Source organism: Erpetoichthys calabaricus, chromosome 11 (assembly GCF_900747795.2).
Source record: "Erpetoichthys calabaricus chromosome 11, fErpCal1.3, whole genome shotgun sequence".
NCBI classification, from domain to species: domain Eukaryota; kingdom Metazoa; phylum Chordata; class Cladistia; order Polypteriformes; family Polypteridae; genus Erpetoichthys; species Erpetoichthys calabaricus.
The window spans coordinates 137,065,383-137,078,807 of NC_041404.2; the positions used below are offsets into that span (position 1 = coordinate 137,065,383).

General features: G+C 46.4%; 1 protein-coding gene across 3 annotated transcripts in view; it reads left to right on the top strand.

Moving 5' to 3' along the window:
• Positions 1 to 13,425, top strand: part of mfsd1l (major facilitator superfamily domain containing 1-like) — a 69,954-nt gene that overhangs the window by 15,074 nt on the left and 41,455 nt on the right. The window contains exons 7-10 of one of the 3 annotated variants that reach the window (XM_051934267.1): positions 1,005 to 1,120; positions 1,359 to 1,459; positions 3,600 to 3,711; positions 4,044 to 4,181. The exons of the other annotated variants lie outside the window; for them this stretch is intronic. Coding sequence (XP_051790227.1) covers positions 1,005 to 1,120; positions 1,359 to 1,459; positions 3,600 to 3,711; positions 4,044 to 4,181 — 467 coding nt within the window. The remainder of the gene's footprint in view (positions 1 to 1,004; positions 1,121 to 1,358; positions 1,460 to 3,599; positions 3,712 to 4,043; positions 4,182 to 13,425) is intronic. 3 annotated transcript variants of the gene reach the window in all.

Below are 13,425 nucleotides of genomic sequence, written 5' to 3' on the forward strand. Positions count from 1 at the left end.
TACATGCCCCTTCCTGATATTCTCTGTGGTTGTATGCTTGTCACAATGAATGGCTTCAGATCCTTAGAGCAGTGGTTTTCAACCCGAGAGCTGCAGACCTCTGGGGGTCTGCCAGACTGAACCTGATGTACTCCCAACAAAGTTGGTATTCGTTAAACAAAAAAATTCAGTTTTGACGGTTGTCTTTAAATTGCCTCATGTAGCAAATCTCGCTTCATGGCGTGAGTCCATTGCGGTTCACTTGGCGATGAGGATGAGATTTGCACTGTGGACAGATGGAATGCACTGGCAACGCTGCACATGTAAGGTAGGCACTGATAGAGGAGCACTACTGAGCCAGACATTGTAGGTTTGTGACCAACTGCTGGCAGCTGACCAAATCCACAAACAGAGTCCACAGCAGTTTATTTGGTGACGAGTACGGGATTTGCACTGTGGACGGGTGGAGTGTAGTGGTGACACTGTGCAGAAAAGGGGGAGGCTGACAGACAGCGAGATCAGCTGATGTGTTCAGACGCCACCTCTGCACGGCTAATGTCTAAAGGAGGTCTTCGTTTAGCTCACGCTTCAAGGAGACCACGTCTCAGTCAGGTGTTGGGGGTTTGCGACTGACCATCAGCAGTTCACCACCGTGCAAACCTACAAACGGAGATGCTTCATGGTGCAAGTCTACAGTAATGGAGTAAATGTACGCTGTGTACATTGGTCTGTTGCCTCATTTGCTATCAGACAGCAGTGCTGATGTTTGGGATGCACCATCTGTTGAAGTTAAAAATATAATGTAGTTTATTACTGCATGCATTGGAAAATACATTCCAAAACATGGTGCATTGCAGACATAAACACTGAATTTGCTCAACGGGGTGCAACTGCCTGACGGACAGAAACCAGCTTCTATCGATCTGCTAATTTTAAGATTTAATTTAAAGTTGTGTGAAACAGGAGCTGCGAGCAGTCAGGTGCCAGATGAGGCTCTCTGACATTTCCAGCTGTTGTCTTGACAGGAACTTTCTTGTGCATCATGGGGTTTCTGGCCGCCATCACGGTCAGCAGTCTAGACAAGGTGGGAATGCAGCAGCTTGAACTGGACGGTGTCATACAAGAGGAGTCAAGGAAAGTGGTGAGTGTCTCGTGGGGACGTCTCAACAATGGGTGGGAGCTGCCCCAACATCTCACCCCTTGACTTTGAAAAGAGCCAGCAGCAGGTATGGTCTTTTAGGTGGACCCGTGTGTGGCGCTACACGTCCCTGTCATTTCTGGGGTTCTTGTATCCACTGTGATTTGGCACTTTCTACAGGCCTGGTGCTGAAAGTGCTGCCATCCTGCCCTTCCTATCTTGTGTTTTGTTTTACTTCCAGAGGGTTCAGGATCTGCGCCGCTTCCCTGCCCGCTATTGGCTCCTCGTCCTCTCCATCATGTTCTTCTACAATGGAGTCCTCCCCTTCGTTGCAGATGCCAGGTAGGTCTGCCGGCACAATCTGAATTTCTTTGGAATTACAAAACCAATGCCATCACCGGAATGACTGACTGACTGATCTTTTCCTGGCAATTTCTATGAAAAGGGCTGCAACTGTGGCAAAGCTCCTACATCAAAAACAGTTGTAGCTATTAACGAATAGAAAGTTGTGACTTTAATTGAATTTGCAGCCTGGGGCTTCACTTAGCAAAAAAATCAGCAAACTAAATTGCATTTTGCTTCCAGTGAATTTCGTGCCATTTGCAAGGCACCCAGCTCCTGTCAGCAAGTGTTTTTATGTGCTTTAGTTCTGCATGTATCTGCCTGGCGTGCACTATTTAAATAAAGACCTCTAGTGAAACAAAAATCTTTAACTAGCATAAGGCGGTTGCTAGGTAACAGCAAGAGAGGGCAGGGTATTTCAGCAGCAACTGAGATGACTTGCCAAAAACTGGAAAATAAGAAAACTCCGATATAATCGTAAAGATCTTCAACTGGACCTCCGCTGCTCTCGACCCTTATAGGGAGAGGGAGGATCCAGAAGCAGTGATGTCAGGGTGGCTCCGCCTCCCAGGGCTCCACCCACAGAGTACATGGGACATAAAAACATGTAAAGAGACAGCAGATAATTACAGATGTAACAGAAATTACAAAATGAAACAACGATCGTTGAAATGTCACAAAAGTAAGTGTTCTGCCTCAGTCGGCCCTCCTGCCCTGGCTGCGGTTCAAATCCAAGTGTTACGTCCTTCCTGTTCATGTGTTTTGTGGGTGGTCCCCCAAGAGGTGCCCATCACCAGCAGGTGGTGCCCTTCGCCATTTTGACTGTGCTAAGGAGTTGGTGACTTCTCGTGCTTTTGCTGTGTGTTTTCTGGATTTTTTAACCCATGCTTTGTTTTTGGGATTCTTGAATTGGGACTTTGTTTGTTTTGGATTGCCTGGCTGTCGACTGCTTTATGCCTTTTGTGCTGTTCGGGGCTTCATGGTGTGACTTAGCACTTTTTTGGGGGAAAACAACCATATTATTTTATTAAGATCCTGTGTTGGCCCTCATTACTACCTGGGATCTGATGATAAATCGCCTCAAGTGGAAGTTTTTGGGACAAAAAACGAATACAAGAAAAAAAAAACGTGAATGAGAAACATAAATAAATTTCAGTGATGTGTGGCAAAATACAGGAATTGTGCAGCTGTGGACAAAACCACACAAAAGTGTCCACAAGGCTTTGGGACATGGGATTCCTTATTTTTTAAATACCCAAAAAAACTCTTCAGCAAGTCTTGCATTTCACAATTGCAAAGTCACAAATCGAAACTCACCCATTTCACTCGCCACAAATCGTCAGTGTTTCCCCTTTTTAAGGACAGAGACTTTTGCTTACATTACATCAGTGTTTCCCAGCCTGTGGACCATGTGGCCGGCCACCGTATGAAACAGCCCCCCAACCCCCCACCGCTCCAACGATGGCACTCGATTCACAGCAGCAGTGTCACAGGTTGGTCACATCTGATCCCGGACAACCTCCCCAAGCCCCACTCTGACGGGCGCGCTTTATTCATCTGGCGGTCTGATGTTCTGCTGGTAGTCTGGCCTCGATCCCCCACGGTGATTCACACTTAATTCACTGACGGGGAGGGGGACCTCACTGTGATTCACACAAAGTTGACAGAGGGGGGGCATAGATATGGTGGGTCAAAAGTACCCTAGCATGTGACATACTGGGTCAGGTCATGAAACCACAAAGGTTGGGAGGCACTGAGTTGCATGAAATGTCTCGATTTGTGTGTTCTGATGAGGTCTTAGGTTTCTAATTTTATCGTTTAGCTTGCTGAGCTCATAAATGGAATTGCGTCGGATTGTAAGATGTTCAGCATGTGCCACTTTCGTGACCTTTTTACCCACCCATGTTCTAAGTGCTGTGGCCTGGTGCCCCCTGCAGTCCGACTAGGCTGAGGTCCCAGCTTTCTGCATCGCTATAATGTCGTAATTGGGATGTGAATATGGATAATGGGTGTGTGAGAACCGAACTGGCCCTGACAGGACTGTTATGGGCCAACGTGCTTCACTTGCCCTCCGTGTGCCACCTGCCGGTTCTCAGTGTCCAGATTTACTGTTTGCCGTTTTCTGTTTGTTGTCTTGCAGCAAGTTCATCCAGGACAAGTACGCAGGCTACAGCCAGAAGGAAGCGGCCTACACTGTGGGCGCCGTGTATGACAGCTCCCTGGTGCTCTCGGCCACCGTCGGGATTTTGATTGTAAGTGGAAAATGGACAGCATCCTATGGTTGAAGTGGACGGAGGGCTGGCTTCTGGCTGAACGATGCCTGGCCTTCAAAGTCTGCCAGCCTTGTTGCTCCTTCCCTCTGCTAAAGCCCCCTAATTTTAAAGTGGTTTATTATGTTTGGAAGAATAGCACTGGCCTTGGGGTCTGAACAGCGGTGATATCAGGCCTGCATGTAAGTCAAATTGTGAAAGGCCATGGCCCGTCTGGGCGTTTTAGTTTATTGCAGCTTCCACAGACGCCATCTCTAAAGTACCTGGCCCTGCTTTTTCCCTGTTTGTTCAGAGACACCTCTTCTCTTTTGCAGGACAATGTGGGGTTGCGTGGGATCTTTGCTCTTGGCTGTGCTGTCCTGACCCTACCAGTGTTTGGGCTCCTGGCCTTCACTTTTGTTCCACCACTGGTCTCCACCATTTGGCTTGGGGTCACCTACTCGTTTGCTGCGGTGAGTAAATCGGGGCTGAACTTTGAGCTCAATCCATCCCTCAAGGGACCCCCTGGGCAGTGGCGCCCGCTGTTGGAGGCACAAGTTAAAAGATGGAGATTTACTGTTCACAAAAATGAGTTTGCCAAAGAAACGACAATGTGAGTGGGCAGTCCTCCTCCTCCTCCTCCTGGGTGAAGCAGGGTGGGTAACCTCAGTGTGGGGGGCCACGGGTTGTGATTGCTATTAAACACTTAATCAGTAACTGAGCGTTCATGAGCTCCCCGCCTTTACATATTGATGCACCTGACATGCTGGCACAGAAGTAAGAAGGCGAGATCATCATGGGATGAGTGGGGCTGGCCAAGTTCTTTATGGATTTTCTGACTCTCGTACCTGAAGCTTAACGCACACTTGTTCTGACACAAGGACAGACAGACAGAGTAAATACCGGGAGAGAGACATGGGCAGGAAACGTGCAGAGTTCAGACTGGGAAATCAAATTATCGATTGTCCGGGTCCAAAACGCTAATCAAAAGTCAAAAGCTAGAGATCAAAAAGCTGTAGATTCTAACGAAATAAAGGCCTGCTTGAAACTGCTCACGGTTTCCTATTCTCTGGTAATTTGAAGACGCCTATCTGGTCACATCAATGATGTCGCAGCACTGTAAAGGCACACAATGGAGGATTTCGAATATGTCGTCACCTGTCGTGCATTTCCCGAGTGATTCTGGGTAAGGATTGTCATGGCAGTGAGTGATGCTAAACACTGGTGGCTCCCAAAAATAACCAAATGCCATTGCTGTAAAATACAAAAAAAAAAAACTTTTTTGAAGCAAAATAAATGTTGAGAAAGATTCCACAGAATACACAAACTTTTTAAACTTTAATCACCAGTAATCTGCAAAAAACAATGAAAAACTCCCACTCCAACAACACGCCGAAACACCGACGCACACAGAGCCCGTCCACCTCGGCACTGATGAGGAGTGGGGCCTGCACGGCATATGGGGGCCTCGCTAGCTTTGGCTTGTTGGTCGATGTTACCATTCTGTGTGTTTGAAAATGTACTAAGCACTTGTGTCAGCTTTGTTCCAATTATTGGTCGTGTGAAGTGCTGTGCTTTAAACTTTGAATTTCCGTCGCCATTTTTGTTTGTTTTTTTAATGGGACAACTCCATTTCGAGTCGCTGCCATCATGACGCGGTGTTGCATTGTCTCTGGAGGTGATTACCATTCTCAACGAGACGCTATAAGAAGTGACATTATCCAAGTTTACGGATATTCTTATAAAGTGATGTGCTTTTGTGTTTATGTAGTTTAAGATCCTTGGAACTCACGGTGTCTGACTTGTTCTTCTGCTCTTCATATTACGAATCACTGATTAGCGATTTGGCCGTGAAAAATGATAGGACAGGCGTCGGGGTTTAAGTTTTGGCTTCGATTAACGTGTCCTCTCCTCAGCTTTTCTACCATAAGGCAGAGCAGATAATAACTGAGACACTATGTGCTGTGTGCAGAGAACTGAGATTGGACAAGCGGAAGATCCCCGTTTAATAGCAATGATGCTAAATTAAATTGATCAAGTAAATGAAGGACCAGAAATAGTTTGTTCCCTGTGGTGTCCAAAATGGTTGCTCCTGTGGGCTTGTGTGGCTCCAATCATGAATGCCAACCTCTGGTCATCTCGTTTCTTCTATCGGGAAGGGGCAATACTTCCGGAAAGGTCCAGAAATGAGGTCAGTGCCCTTCTGTGGACTCCTCCTCCACTCTAAGGCTAGAAGCGGAAGAGAAGTTAGTAAGTCCTGCATTGCTGTTGTCTCACGGTGTCCAGTTCAGAAGGGGTCACCTTACGATGTGAGAACTCCTTGCATTGGGTGCTCGCAGTCTGTGAGCGGAGCGCACCCTCTCTCTCTCAGTCTGTCTTTTCTGAGTGACTCCGTCCATCCACAGTGCAAATCCCACAATTATCGCCAAGTGTATTGCCATTGACCCACACCATACATTTCTCAGATCACGGGTTTATACTACGGGTAACTGCTGGTAGTAAGCAGTAAACCTGCAATGTCCGGGTGAGAAGCAGACCCTCATAGACTGCACTAAAGATGAACTCCTAGTCTGAGCCATTCAGAGACCACTCCTGGTGACGTCTCCCTAGCTCTCTCAGCTACCCAGCTTTTCTGTGCAGTCCTGACCCTACACTCTGTGATCTGCTGTTGACTGGCACCACAAAGCACCTTAGTTTGCAGATTTGCATTGGGTGAAACTGCCGATGGAGAGCCGCGAACCTGCGTTGGATTCAGAAGCATGTGAGCTAACAATTGGAGAACTTCTAGTCTCGGCAACACAAATGTCACAATGAGGCAACTGTCAATGTTCATGTCAGTGAGATGCAGAGCTCACTAAGCCTTGAGCTGTGGTACCCCGTGATAACGCAAGGGGCACATCGGTCATGCAAGTCAGGTGTTGACATTCTACCCTCTCGTATGCCAGCAACAAAAAAAATATTAGAAGAAAATAATGCAAAGAAACACGTGGCTACTGTCCTGATTGTGACATCGGGCAGTGTGTTGGTGACTGTCTCAAAACACGTCACATAAATCTGCCTCGGTACAGCAGTGTGGACTCTCGACATACCCCTTCTACTGTGTTTACACGCTTCCATTACACGTAATAACATTTGTTTTTGGCTTTTTTTTTATCCTGGGTAAACATAACACTAAGGGGATCAACGCACGATTTGTTTATTGTTTGTTTTGCAGGCGAGCATGTGGCCATCCATCCCACTCGTTGTTCCCCAAGCAACTCTGGGGACAGCGATAGGCCTCGCGACCTCGGTGCAGATGATTGGCATTGGAATATCCAACCTAATTGTCGGGCAGATCCTGGGGACTTCCTCCAGGTAGAGTACTTGTGAGGTGACGTGGGCACCACTGGCAGGTATGGGCGTTCTACTCTGTCACCCCCTGCTGTCTTATTTTAAACATAACATCTGCAATTAGTTAAAAAAAAAAAAGTGAAAGTTTCTGAAACTTGGAAAAGAAAAATGGAAGTACAATAGTGAGGTGGGATTTCCACACAGTCACCGTGACTGACTGCTGATGCTATTTCTTCTCTTCCTAGTGATGTGAAGATTCCCCTGTGGCGGTGGCAGCGCATGATGATCTTCATGTTTGCCAACATTGTCGCTTGCATTGTGAGCTGCGGTGCCCTTAACATTGTGGACAAGCGGCAGGTAAGGTGCCTTCATTGTTGAGTGAATAAACCCCTTGTAGGGCGACCATTAGTCTCCTCTCTAAACTTGGGTAGCCAATCTCTGAATTTTCTAGCAAAGTCCAAATACAACTGGGACACACAGAACAATTTAAGGATACAGGGGTTATAGTGGTGACGCTGCGTGGTGGGGGGGCCAACACGGAAAGAGATCAGCTGACACCACCAGAAGGCGCACCACTCGCTGTGTTCAGACACGGACTCTCTTGATGGATGGAGGTCTCCATTTAGCTTGTGCCACAGAGCACTCGCCTCTAAGCCAGAAAATGCAGGTTGGCAGCTCACCTTTGAACCGAGTGGCTTCATGGTGCGAGTCCACGGCAATTCAGCGGGCAACAAGGGTAGGATTTACATTGTGGACGGGTGGGTTTTATTGGTGACGCTGCACAGAGAAAATGGGGGGGCTGACACAGTGAGAGATCAGCTGATCACTCACAGTGTTCAGACACGGACTCTCTGATGGATGGAGGTCTCCATTTTTCTCACCTCTGAGCCTCTGGAATTTGTGGGTTCGAAACTGACCACCAACACTTCACCACCACACACACTGTCGAAATGCGAGTCCACAGCAGTTCAGGATGTATCCAGATTTTCTGTGTACCTTTGGCCAAGGAGGAGTTTTCAGGCCCACCTCACATTTGGTCAAGTCAGTGGTATCGGTGCCAAACAGGAACAGCATATTCCAAAAAAGGTCCTACAGAGTCTTTATAAAAGAAGAGCAATTCAGTTGCCATCTTTTTCAAACACAGAAAGAAGAAAAGACTCCTGTTGGCTGGTACTGTTGCCTGGCTAACCCATCATATTTGGTGCTTTGACATCTCTAAGCATAGATTTGGCTTATCTTGTCATCTATAACGTTTTTAGTGTCATATTTTTAGCATTTTCACGTATGGGTGCCAGTATTTTGGTTGGAGTTGACGGCGGTCATTTTGTTGCTGGTAACGACCCCTGTTGTCACCCATTGGTAACCAGAAGTGACATTACTGGTACAAAAGGTGAGAATTGTCAAGTGAACAAGAATTGTGCGACTCTTCCTTGGGTAATGATTCAGTTCAAATTCAAAAGAATCAGTGAATGACACCTGCCGGCGCAGTGAATTTGTGCATTAAAGTTAGGTTGAAAGCAAATTATTGTTAAAAATTATATTATTTTTATAAGGTTCTGTCTTGTGTGACAAATGTGTGGGAGGTACAAAGAGCTATAAATGTATTAGTTTTATATTCTCTGCCCAGGTAGTAGTGAAACAGGACAAACTTTATTTTACATTTTTTTAAATTAATTTTTAATGTAATTCTGGCCAAGCAGAAGGTCGGTACACTCCCATGTCAAACGTTGGCACTGTATCTGACCGTGTTCATCTCTGATGGGAAACAGCGTCCCCCGTGTGGAGAGAAGAGCACATGGCCTTGATATCTCTTCTAATGAGCAGCTACCCTCTAAAACACACGTAGCTCTGATCTCTCTCTCAAAAACATCAACGTTGCTCCTTAACAATCTTGAGATGATAAGGTCTGCTGAACAAACAGCTATCACTAGCTAAGCAGAGGTAAGGTGTGCTCCAACACGTGGCAAGAGGTACACAGACTCAAATGGAGGCTGGCATGTGAGGGAGGAGGACCCTCACATATATAGAGATAGATTTGTTTAAAACAACTCCATTAATGATTTGTACAAAACAAACCACGGATCCATTTTAATATAAATGTGTTGTTACAAGAGAATCATCAATGGCGGAGTTCTTGTTTGTTGATGAGTGTGCTCAGTTCTAACTAGAAATTGTCATGAACGAGAATCAGGTGGGTGGTACTTGCACATCACACATCGATTACTGTGACTCGCTGAAAAGAGTCTTTCAAAAATAGGCCATCACTACGACAAGGCAGACACCGAGTAAAGCGGTGTTGCCAGCCTGTGGATGTGGAACACGGGCGACGGTCCACCCGCCACATGAAGACATAGAGAGGTGTATAGCATGGTGACCGTGGACCACTTTGAACTTTGTTGTTGTCTTGCAGGATGGGATCCTCAATAAGACCAAAAAGAGGTCCCAAGAGGCCCACTGTGATCCTTCAGAGACGCCTCCTCTGCTGCAGGAAGACGATGACGACCAGGGAGCCATTAATTAACAGCTAGTTAAACAGCGACTGTCTCCAAAAATTGGGCAATGTGGGAATGACACCCTCAACATTGGGGAGATTATGGCAAGCAGGAGCATCGTTGATGGCATCTTCACATTTAAGAACGATCTCCTGGAGCCACTTTTCAAGCCACTGCAGATTGGACACACGTGTGACCAGTAAACCTGGCTACCTTTTCCTCAAGCCCTTCACTGTCAGAGGGCTTCATTCTTCTCAAAACTTCGTCTTATTTCTGAATAAAATAGATAGATAGATAGATCTTTATTATCATTGTCACTTTTACAAAGGAACAATGAAATTGAAGGTGCAATCGACTCAGTGTGAGGAATAAGAGTTAAAAAGACAAGAAGAGAGAAAATAATAACAAACCGAATACAGTAATCCCTCCTCCATCGCGGGGGTTGCGTTCCAGAGCCACCCGCGAAATAAGAAAATCCGCGAAGTAGAAACCATATGTTTATATGGTTATTTTTATATTGTCATGCTTGGGTCACAGATTTGCACAGAAACACAGGAGATTGTAGAGAGACAGGAACGTTATTCAAACACTGCAAACAAACATTTGTCTCTTTTTCAAAAGTTTAAACTGTGCTCCATGACAAGACAGAGATGACAGTTCAGTCTCACAATTAAAAGAATGCAAACATATCTTCCTCTTCAAAGGAGTGCACGTCAGGAGCAGAGACTGTCATAAAGACAGAGAAAGCAAACAAATCAATAGGGCTGTTTGCTTTTAAGTATGCGAAGCACCGCGGCACAAAGCTGTTGAAGGCGGCAGCTCACACCCCCTCCGTCAGGAGCAGGGAGAGAGAGAGAGAGAGAAAAACAAGCAATCAAAAATCAATACGTGCCCTTTGAGCTTTTAAGTATGCGAAACACCGTGCAGCATGTCGCTTCACGAAGCAGCTGCACACAGAAGGTAGCAACGTTAAGATAATCTTTCAGCATTTTTAGACGAGCGTCCATATCGTCTAGGTGTGCGAACAGCCCCCCTGCTCACACCCCCTACGTCAGGATCAGAGTAAGTCAGCGCAAGAGAGAGATTGAGAAAAGTAAGTTGGGTAGCTTCTCAGCCATCTGCCAATAGCGTCCCTTGTATGAAATCAACTGGGCAAACCAACTGAGGAAGCATGTACCAGAAATTAAAAGACCCATTGTCCTCAGAAATCCGCGAACCAGCAAAAAATCCGCGATATATATTTAAATATGCTTACATATAAAATCCGCGATAGAGTGAAGCTGCGAAAGGCGAAGCGCGATATAGCGAGGGATCACTGTAGTAATAAATATACAAATTGCACTTGTTGACTTAAGGTCTATATTGCACATTGGAAGAATAATATGGAGCAGTTTTATTCTGAGTTCAGGGCCATGATTGCTTTCGGATAAAAGCTGTTTTTAAGGCGGTTTCTCCAGGTTTTCATAGCTCTGTATCTCTTGCCCGATGGCAAAAGCTGGAAGAGGCAATGACCGGGATGTGATGAGTCCTGTGAAATGTCTATTGCTTTTTTGCGGCTTCGGGAGGTGTAGATTTGTTCCAGAGTGGGGAGGGTACAACCAATTGTTCTCTCCGCTCTCCTGACGACCCTGTGGAGCGCTTTCTTTTCTGAGGAAGTGCAGCTGCTGTACCACACACACAGTCCGTACGTGAGCACACTCTCGATGGAACAATGATAAAAAGCAAGGAGCAGATTTTTTGGGAGGCGGTTCTTTCTGAGAATTCTCAGAAAATACAGTCTCTGCTGCGCCTTCTTTAGCAGCTCCTTGGTGTTGGCGCTCCAGGTCAGGTCATCCTCCAGCTCCATACCCAGAAACCTGAACACCGGGACCCTCCCCACACAGGCCCCGCCAATGATGAGTGGCTGGATGTCAGTTTTGTTTTTCCTAAAGTCAATAACAAGCTCCTTTGTTTTTTTGGTGTTGAGGAGCAGGTTATTGACTGTGCACCACTCTGACAGTCGCTCCACCTCGTCCCTGTATGCTAGCTCACCCTCCTTGCCCGAGATGAGTCCGACCACCGTCGTGTCATCCGCAAACTTTATAATCTTGTTGCTATGGTGAGTGGGGACACAGTCATATGTGTAGAGGGTGTAGAGGAGCAGGCTGAGCACACAACCCTGCGGCGTCCCAGTATTGAGGCTGAGAGCAGTGGATGTGTGGAGACCCAGCCTGACCCTCTGGGAGCGACCCGACAGGAAGTCCAGTATCCAACTGCAGGTGAGTGATGGAAGTCCCAGATCTGCCAGTTTGGACACCAGTCGTTGTGGGAGGATGGTGTTAAACGCAGAGCTGAAGTCTACAAAGAGCAGTCTGGCGTAACTCCCCTGCTGCTCCAGGTGGGTCAGGGCAGCATGAAGGGCTGTGGCCACAGCATCCTCCGTGGATCTCTTTGATTTGTAAGCAAATTGAAATGGGTCCAGGTCTGCTGGCAGGCAGGCGATGATATGACTCCGCACCAGTTTCTCAAAACACTTCATGATGACAGATGTGAGTGCCACTGGGCGGAAATCATTCAGACTGTTCGTGTTGGATTTTTTCGGCACCGGAACAATGATTGAGGACTTGAGGCAGGATGGGACAGTGGCCTGGGACAGGGACTAGTTGAAAATCCTGGTGAAGATTCCGGCCAGTTGATCTGCACAGTCTTTCAGCACCTGTCCAGCCACACCGTCGGGTCCTGCAGCCTTCCTCGGGTTCACTTTCCTCATCACCCGCCTCACCTCACACTCTTCCACTGTGAGTATATTGCTGTTGTGATGGAGCTGCTGTTGGTGTCGCCTCAAAGCGGGCAAAGAAGATGTTCAGCTCCTCTGCCAGAGAAGCGTCTCCCTCAGCGGCCAAAAAAAAGCAGGAGGGAGAGCCCCCGTTGAAAAGCAGGGGGCACACTTCCAATGGAACGTTAGCTGTGCCACCTGGCAGCTTTTGGACTTTACTTTTAGACTTTGTTCACCACTCTTACTCCCCTTTCCCTTCCTTTTTATAAACTTTTGCACATTTCAGTTCAGCATTATTAGTAAATGTCAGATTCTTTATTTCTAAAAAGTTCTAAGTGTGGCAACCTCTGTTTTCATTAATTTTTTTGTCCTGTACTATATTGTATATACAGATTCATAGTCAACAAGCTGTGCTACCCAAAATCGAAGTAATATACGCAGACCTCGTCGTCAACGTTTACGATGCACCATCTATTGCAATAGTAATGCATGTAGTAATAAAATGGATTGCATTTGTCATCCTAACAGATGGCGCATCACAAACATTTGTAGTAATAATGCACCATCTGTTGGAATGACAAACATAAGTCATATTTCTCTGTTGCATGCCATTTGGTATGGGATTTGTACAAGTGGTGTTTATGTTTGTGATGCACCATCTGTTGGAATGACAACTTGCAACCGGATGTACACACAGATACTTATACTTTTATTAAGGTGGATATTATGACATGTGCAAAGTATTGTGAAATTCTTATTTGAACGTGCTAATCAATGTGACGTTTAAACAGAATTTGGACAACATGATGGCACAGCGGTTAATGTGGTTATTAACAAGCTGGTTGATAAGTGTAAAGGATGTAGCAGGCTGAGCCTGAATTCTGTACCCAGGTGTATGTGTGGAGCTGGTGTGTCGTAAACCCCATATTCCCCCCAACCCCAAGGTTAGCCGTAGTTCGGAATTCTAAAGTGTGGAGGACTGGCGCTCCGTCCAGTCTGTTCCTGCGTTATGCCCCAATTGCCCCCCGACAGCTTTGATCTGGATTACACCCAGTGATTAGCACTGCTGCCTCCCTGAATAACCATTCTGCATTCAACTCCAGACACTTGTTCTCTGTATGGTTTTTAACTTTGCACCCC